This window comes from Electrophorus electricus, chromosome 14, assembly GCF_041902795.1.
Source record: "Electrophorus electricus isolate QZ-2024a chromosome 14, ASM4190279v1, whole genome shotgun sequence".
NCBI classification, from domain to species: Eukaryota; Metazoa; Chordata; class Actinopteri; order Gymnotiformes; family Gymnotidae; genus Electrophorus; species Electrophorus electricus.
In genome coordinates this window covers 26,455,242-26,462,500 of record NC_137510.1, presented here as the reverse complement: position 1 = coordinate 26,462,500, position 7,259 = coordinate 26,455,242, and the positions used below count along the sequence as shown (strand labels likewise).

The 7,259-nt window shown below is 49.8% G+C and overlaps 2 protein-coding genes across 6 annotated transcripts in view; one reads left to right on the top strand and one right to left on the bottom strand.

Moving 5' to 3' along the window:
• trim46a (tripartite motif containing 46a) overlaps positions 1-4,319 on the bottom strand; it is a 12,431-nt gene extending 8,112 nt beyond the window's left edge. Inside the window, exons 1-5 of one of the 4 annotated variants that reach the window (XR_004776604.2) lie at positions 4,000-4,315; positions 2,531-2,786; positions 2,026-2,176; positions 961-1,159; positions 137-283 (exon numbers count right to left, since the gene is read on the bottom strand). Coding sequence is in view for 3 of the 4 variants with exons in the window: in XM_035530933.2 (XP_035386826.2) it covers positions 137-283; positions 961-1,159; positions 2,026-2,176; positions 2,531-2,786; positions 4,000-4,059 (813 nt within the window). In the remaining variant the exon portion in view is untranslated. Of the gene's footprint in view, positions 1-136; positions 284-960; positions 1,160-2,025; positions 2,177-2,530; positions 2,787-3,999 lie in introns of all 4 variants that reach the window. The other 3 variants (XM_035530933.2, XM_081696606.1, XM_035530931.2) reach the window with 3 other exon arrangements.
• An 80-nt stretch (positions 4,320-4,399) lies between these two features.
• krtcap2 (keratinocyte associated protein 2) lies at positions 4,400-6,705 on the top strand. 2 transcript variants are annotated; one of them, XM_027032328.3, is made up of 5 exons: positions 4,400-4,628; positions 5,396-5,550; positions 5,844-5,907; positions 6,111-6,177; positions 6,259-6,705. In XM_027032328.3, the coding sequence occupies exons 1-5, from the start codon at positions 4,412-4,414 to the stop codon at positions 6,377-6,379; spliced, it is 624 nt and encodes a 207-aa protein (XP_026888129.2). In that variant the 5' UTR covers positions 4,400-4,411; the 3' UTR covers positions 6,380-6,705. The 2 variants fall into 2 exon arrangements, with proteins under 2 accessions (XP_026888129.2, XP_026888128.1); XM_027032327.3 differs by having other exon boundaries at positions 4,491-4,628; positions 5,353-5,550.
• Positions 6,706-7,259: the final 554 nt, after the last annotated feature.

Below are 7,259 nucleotides of genomic sequence, written 5' to 3'. Positions count from 1 at the left end.
CCCAATTTCCACACTTTGCCAGGGCCACTAAGACAAGTATCGACTGTTAGGGACATCCAAAGCAGACAAGAAGTTAGAGATTCTGGTTCATGGCGTTAGTGTAAAAAGGGTTAGCGGTCAGTGTCTGTGGCAGTACCTTGAGAGTCTGGTAGGCATGTGCGATGGGCATGACCTTGTGGCCACTGTGAAGACGACGGAGCTTGCAGAGAGAACAGAGCAACCGTTGACATGTACGGCAGTAGAACTGCAGTCTCTCCTGATCATGTTCCACACACACTAGCACCTGAGAGAGAGACACACAGAGAGGGAGTGAGAGACGAGAGAGAGAGAGAAATACAAGGCACCAGAGACAAGGAGGGTGATGAGTGAGTCTTCAGCATTTCACTGCAGGTAGAGAAAGAAACGTCCACTTCTCTGTGCTTAACATTCTCTGACTACAGAGTGCAGCGTTCCATATAGAACATCACCTCGGTACTTAGCCTGGCTGTGCTAACTAAGAACACTTTTGAGTAGACAACTAAAGTAATGTAGGAATTTGCTCTGGTCAAGAGTGTCTCCTAAATGCCATAAACGGAAATGTAATGTAAACACATGGATGAAATCAGCTTGTTGTCAAGCTGAACGCACAAGGAAGGAACTGATTGACTGACAAACTGGTCTGTTCCCTCCTACACACACTGACTGGTCATCTAACAGCTCTGGTTCCTAAAAGCGCAGAACTCCTGATGGCTGGGACGTTCACCTCGACTCCCTGCCTCATCTGAGGAGAAGGAGGTCCCTTTGCTCTTTAAAAGATCCTCGCACGACTCTCTGAATACACACAACTACCATGGTTACTGGTTACATAAATGGGAATATATATAGATCCTGTGTCAAGAATCCATACACAGGAATCCATGCCCTGCAGAGTAAACAGGGAAGGAGAGAGAGAGGCAGGGAGGGAGAGCCCTGCGCTGCTACCTTGGGTCTGAAGCTGTGTGTGGGCTGGATGTGTTCGTGCTGGGCACGGGGTGTGCCCCAGGGGTGGTACAGCTTGAAGCACTCGTTGCAGAAGTTCGCCCGGCAGTCTGCACAACCCTTCGTGGCCTCCAGGGACTGAGGGGCCTTGCAGAACTGGCACATCACGGCCATGGAGCCCAAACTTATCGTGTTCCTGTACCTGTACCTCACACGCACACACACACGCACACGCACACGCACGCGCACGCACACGCACGCAGACGCACGCACACACAGACGCACGCACACACAGACGCACGCACACACAGACGCACGCACACACAGACGCACGCACACACACACGCACGCACACACACGCACGCACACGCGCACGCACGCGCACACACACACACACACACACACACACACACACACACGCAGACGCACGCACACACAGACGCACGCACACACAGACGCACGCACACACAGACGCACGCACACAGGCACGCACACACAGGCACGCACACACAGACGCACGCACACACACACACACGCACACACACACGCACGCACGCACACACAGACGCACGCACACACAGACGCACGCACACACAGACGCACGCACACACGCACGCACGCACACACGCACGCACACAGACGCACGCACACAGACGCACGCACACAGACGCACGCACACAGACACAGACGCACGCACACACAGACGCACGTACACACAGACGCACGCACACACAGACGCACGCACACACAGACGCATGCACACACACACATGCACTCACACCCATTCAGAAAAACATGCATACACACACACGCAGACACAAATTAGTAATCTTTGGCCATCTAGAAGGATTAATGCACCTTTTTCTGAAACAATAGTACCTGCACAAGGTTATAGCAATGTGTGTGTGTGGGGGGGGGTACGTGCAAACAGCTCAGTGTATCTGGCAGTGTATCTTCAAGCACTGTAACAGCTCAGCGTATCACAGAGAATGCACACAACAGCACATCAGGAGACTACTCAAGCAGACAAATGTGTGTGTGTGTGTGTGTGTGTGTGAGACATCTGACCTCTCAACGATGCGCTCCAGTGTGAGATTTCTCAGACAGTCAGTGAGTCCACGCTCCCCCAGCTCGACATCACGGCGACATGTAGGGCATGGAAACAGCATGACCAGAGCAGGACTGTCCCTCCGTCTACGGCCTGGATACGTCCCGCAGGCTGAGAGAGAGAGAGAGGGAGAGAGAGAGAGAGGGAGAGAGAGGGAGAGAGAGAGAGAGAGGGAGAGGGAGAGAGGGAGAGGGAGAGAGAGAGAGAGGGAGAGAGAGAGGGAGAGACAGAGAGAAATGATAAAGGTTATGGAAATAAAAGAATGATAACTAACAGCAAATAACTTCCACACCAGCTTGTACGAGTCTAACTGAGGGAACGCGAGAGAAGAGAGAACAGAACCAGAGAGAGAACAACTAGAAACACTGTTGACACACTTAGAACTAGCCCAGCTGCTGGTGCCCCACACACACACAGATACACACACACGCACACACACATACACACACATGCGCAAACACACACCTGTCTTGAGCACGCGGTCGAGACGATCGGTCTTGGGCAGGGGTCGGCGAGCCTGCCGTGGGGAGCGGGTACTGGGGCTGGACGTGGGCGTGTTGGGCTCTGGGGGGAGCTCCGGAGGAGGGTAGCCCCTCTGCACCAACACCTCGGCCGCACACAGCACACAGACGCTGTGTAGGCAGGGCAGGACAACGGGCTGCTTCAGCATCTCCTCACACACAGGACAGCGCAGCTCACGCTCCATACTCTTCATGTTGGACTGGAGAGAGACGGCACAGAAACAGAGAGAGAGAAGGAAAAAGAGGGATGGAGAGAGAGGGCAGAGGACAGAGAGACAGAGGGATGAGAGAGGGACAGAGAGAGAACAAAGTCCCCATTAATAATTTAAGCATAACAGACAGCAGGTGGAGAGCAGGTATATAAATAAAATTGATGTGATCGCATCTTTTGAGCCTCAGAAGAGAGCGAGAGAGAGAGAGGGAGAGAGAGAGAGAGAGAGAGAGAGAGAGAGAGAGAGAGGTGTGTGTGTGAGAGAGAGAGAGAGAGAGAGAGAGAGAGGTGTGTGTGTGAGAGAGAGAGAGAGAGAGAGAGAGAGGGAGAGAGAGAGAGGTGTGTGTGAGAGAGAGAGAGAGAGAGAGAGGTGTGTGTGTGTGAGAGAGAGAGAGAGAGAGAGAGAGAGAGAGAGAGAGAGAGAGAGAGAGAGAATGGGTTCTCTGGCTGTGGAAAGCTGACATGATTGACAAGTGGCGCTTTTTCAACCTTCTCGTTCCTGCGCATGCTGCGCCACGTGACAACCAACGTGCCATAAACCGAATGTCAAAGGCGGCCATCTCTGTGTTATAAGGAAACTTTTCATCGGAATCGATTTCTTAAAAGAAAAGCGCAACTGGTCCTTAAAACGCAGCAGGCAGAACAACTCCAGGACCCGAGTGCTCAGCTCGTCACGCGCCACCGTGTCGGCGCGTCTCGCCCGCTGTGCTGCAAAGCTTCTGTTAAGCCTGCCTGCGCCGTCGCTATGGCAACAAGCATCCCTCCGGCGCGCGTTCGCACGAGGCCTTGTTTTTGTCAGCCTCCCTTTTCCTTTTGCTCGTTGTATCCTCGTTATTTCCACTCTCCCGTTTGGAGGTCCAGTTCGGCGCACCGCGGGCGTTCACCGTTAAACAGTTCAGCGGTTTAACGCGCGTGGGTATCCGCACTTCTGAGTGCAGTCTGGCGCTGCGCTAGTCTGACAGACACGAGGACATTTGCAAGAGATATTTATGTAACGCTCGCGGCAGTTATTAGTTATTAAACATCCCTGTTTACACGACCGTCTACACAAATACACCCAGCTGATGTTTGCAGTGGCCCGCAAACAAACCGGCCCGAGATGCTTGGTGCTGCTATTGCTGCCCAGGAAAGAGCACGAAGGAAACACGCGCAAGCACGCGCAAATCCAACACACGCGAGTCGGAAGCACCAAAAATACTCACGCTGATGCGCACGAGAGCATCCATGATGGACGTAAAGGTTTGTAACTCCGCGTCTGTCATGGCTGGGAATGAGGCAGGGTGCAAACGCGCGCAGGGGACCTACTCCCCCAGTCCATCGAAACGTCTGCACCGGTCTGGAGACGCAGGGACGCCGGTCTTAGTGGGATCTGTGATTAGAGGAGTGCAACTGCAGCCCGGTGCTGGCACGACGAACCGGGCCGGTAGTCCAGCTGCGGCCTTTCGGTGGTCGCTGTGTGAAGCTCCGCGCACGCAGACCGCTCGCGCCTTCCACCGTGAAGGCTGATGACTGAGACGGGCTCGGTAGAGCATGCGTACTGGTTTCACTGGTGGCACGGGCTCGGCGGTACGGACTGGGAGAAAAAATCTGAGGGGAAAAAATGCTTAAAAAGACATGATGGGTTTCTGCCAGCAGCGAATGTTGATACGAGATCTCGGAGTTATCGAGGTTCCCTTACGTGAAGCTGCAGCGCGCCCTCCTGGCCAGCAGGCGGCAGACGAGCGAGCGGCGCTAGCGAGCGGAGAGCAGACACAGCACGAATCTAACAACTTCAATCGCAGACTTTGCCTCGATCAAGCTGCATTTACTGCATATTCCGAGAGAAGAATGGGTGAGTTTGTGACCTTCTGTGTTTTACAGAATTGGCATTTTACAGATTTGCTTTATCTTACGAAGTCGTTCGTTGATACCTGTCAGCGAGCTAACGCGAGCGTCATTTAGATCTCAGCCAAAAGTGCTGGTTTGGTTTGTCTTCCAGACAAAACACCGTCTTCACCGTACACATGCATTTACACAAATAATATCCAGATAGTCAACGTATATTTTATAGGAAACCTTTCTAGATTGATAGCTAAGCAAGTGCGAGATCAAAGTATTTTTTGTTTCCAGCCGGAACTCATTGACGAGCGGACACTGACGTGTCCCATACCGAGGATGATTGTGTGTTCGTCTACTGAGAAGACTACAATACACACCTAGAAGACTGAAATACACATACCTTAATAATACACAGTTACACATAGTAGTGAAAATGCTCTAACAGCTTGCTGAGGCGACCGGTCATTACGCTTCTTCACTGCGCGTAAAAAAACACAAACAGCCTGAGTTGTTAGGCTGGAGAGGAAATATGTGTTTGGGTCTCTGTGTCTGGATAATACACAGAGTTTTTAGAATGGAGATGAAATGTGTGTGTCCGAATAAAGGCATAGTGTTACCTGCAGCCTGCTTTATTTGGCTTGAGTGCTTGTCTATAGAAAAATATAAATATGTACAACGTAATGCATTAAGTTAAATGTCTCTCTTAATCATTTGTGTCCTCTTCTACAACTCTGTAGTGCTCATGTCTGTCTGTGCTCATGGGTAAACTCTCCCTCTCAGTGGTGAACACGGGGACGTCTCTGGTGTTGTCCAGTCTCTTGTCTGTGCTGGTGTTTGCGGGGATGCAGATGTTTAGCAGACAGCTGGGCTCCTCGGAGTGGCTGACCATCCTGGGCGGCTTCCTGGGCTCCGTGCTCTTCGTTTGCTCCCTCACTGTATCCTGCCCTCATGGGGCTCGTCTCCCAGCCCCGAGGCATCCTGGGGTTCTGGAGAGATGTGTACATCATCTACAAACTGCAGTTCTCACAGAGTTAGTGCTGTCTAGATCAGCACACCTGCCTTGACATGTGTCAGATAATGAATGTTTACTCGAGAGTTTGCTTTGCTCTTCGCCAGTATTGAAGGACTCCATTTCCCTCTTTGCTGTGATTTCTGGTTATCTGCAGCATAAATAATTGACTGTTTCTGAGTCTGTTCCCCTGTATTGGTCCTTAACCTTCAATAACAGGCCTTCAACAACCTGGAGAACCTCGTCTTTGGTAAAGGCTTCCAGGCAAAGATCTTCCCAGAGAGTGAGTGGCAAACCTGCTTTTAATACTGAACTAGTCTGTTGTCATATTTCTAAAGCTGCTTGTGAATAGTTTGCAATAACTGTCATAACAGAATCCTCAGTTTCTGATATTTAGATTAGGTCTCATATATACTATTTCATTAACTGTTAGTACCTATACAGGCATCGGAAGTAAACAAATGATGTTCATTCTTTTTCTGTCAGTTCTTTTGTGCCTGTGTCTGTCCATGTTCGCCTCAGGTTTGGTGCATCGCGTGTGTGTCACCACGTGGTGAGTATCAGAAAAGGGAACCCACACGGTACTCAGCTGAACCTACATGGTACTGAACTGTTCCTGTCCTTCGCTCCACAGTCTGATATTCTCACTCTTCGCCCTCTACTACATCAACAAAGTGTCTGCAGCCCTCTACCAAGCGGCCGTTCCTTTGGCAACTCCTGCCAAAACCACCAGCAAGGGCAAGAGGAAGAACTGAATTTCTGAGCGGCCCGTGTAACACCGTGTAACGCAGTTAGGCTGTCCTGCCATTTCTACATTCCACTGCTAGCGATGTTGGGTCCCAGTCGAGAGTGTGTGCAGTGATATCACAGCCACCCTCAGGCTAGCTGGGAGTTTAACGGAGTGATGCCAGCACATACACAGATATGGGCCTGCAGTGTTTGGTAATGCTGCAGTCCACTACCATAAAACCTCCAAAACAAAACTTACTGATTGGTACTTTAAAGGTTAAAGTATCTTGACTTTCATAGCTGTGTGAATTGCTGTTAAACAATCTGTTATTAAAATTCTTAGAAAAGACAAGTGGTCATTGTTTTTTGTATTCTTAAATCCTGTTCCTTGACTTTCATGTTAATATCAAGTTTCTATTAAAGTATATAGCTTTTGTGTGTTTGTTTTTACAACACTCTTTGAAATCAAATGGCTGCAGTGTGGCGTAAAGCATGATTAGACTCTCAGCTCCGGAACATCTGAGCAGATCAGAGCTCCATCATGTCCAGCCTCTGTGTTGTCACACACCAAACCATTTCACTGCGAGTTATACTGTGTATGACTATGTATGTGACAAATAAACCAAACTTGAAAAAGCAATGATGCATTTTAAGATGTGAGCGAGTGTACATGCATGTGTTAATTTTGCATACTTAGCTACATGCTTGTCAGTTGCAGAGATTGAAGGTTTAGCAGTGGATGTGTTCACATGTTTACACCTTTAAGTAATTCTGTTGCATCCTCTCAAAATTTTGTAATCAGTCATTATCTTTGTGGTTTCTGGAGTGAACAAGGCCATGTCACAGTTTTGATAGCAAGCACATTGATCCTTAAAGTCTAAGACTGAAAATGTGTTGGATCGTGAA

Excerpts from the sequence above, each read along its gene's own strand:
- krtcap2 (XM_027032328.3), top strand. The coding sequence starts at position 4,412 with ATGATGGGTTTCTGCCAGCAGCGAATGTTGATACGAGATCTCGGAGTT. Across the intron at positions 4,629-5,395 it reads ATATTCCGAGAGAAGAATGG|TGGTGAACACGGGGACGTCT; the intron begins GTGAGTTTGTGA and ends TCTCCCTCTCAG. Across the intron at positions 5,551-5,843 it reads TCTTCGTTTGCTCCCTCACT|GCCTTCAACAACCTGGAGAA; the intron begins GTATCCTGCCCT and ends CTTCAATAACAG.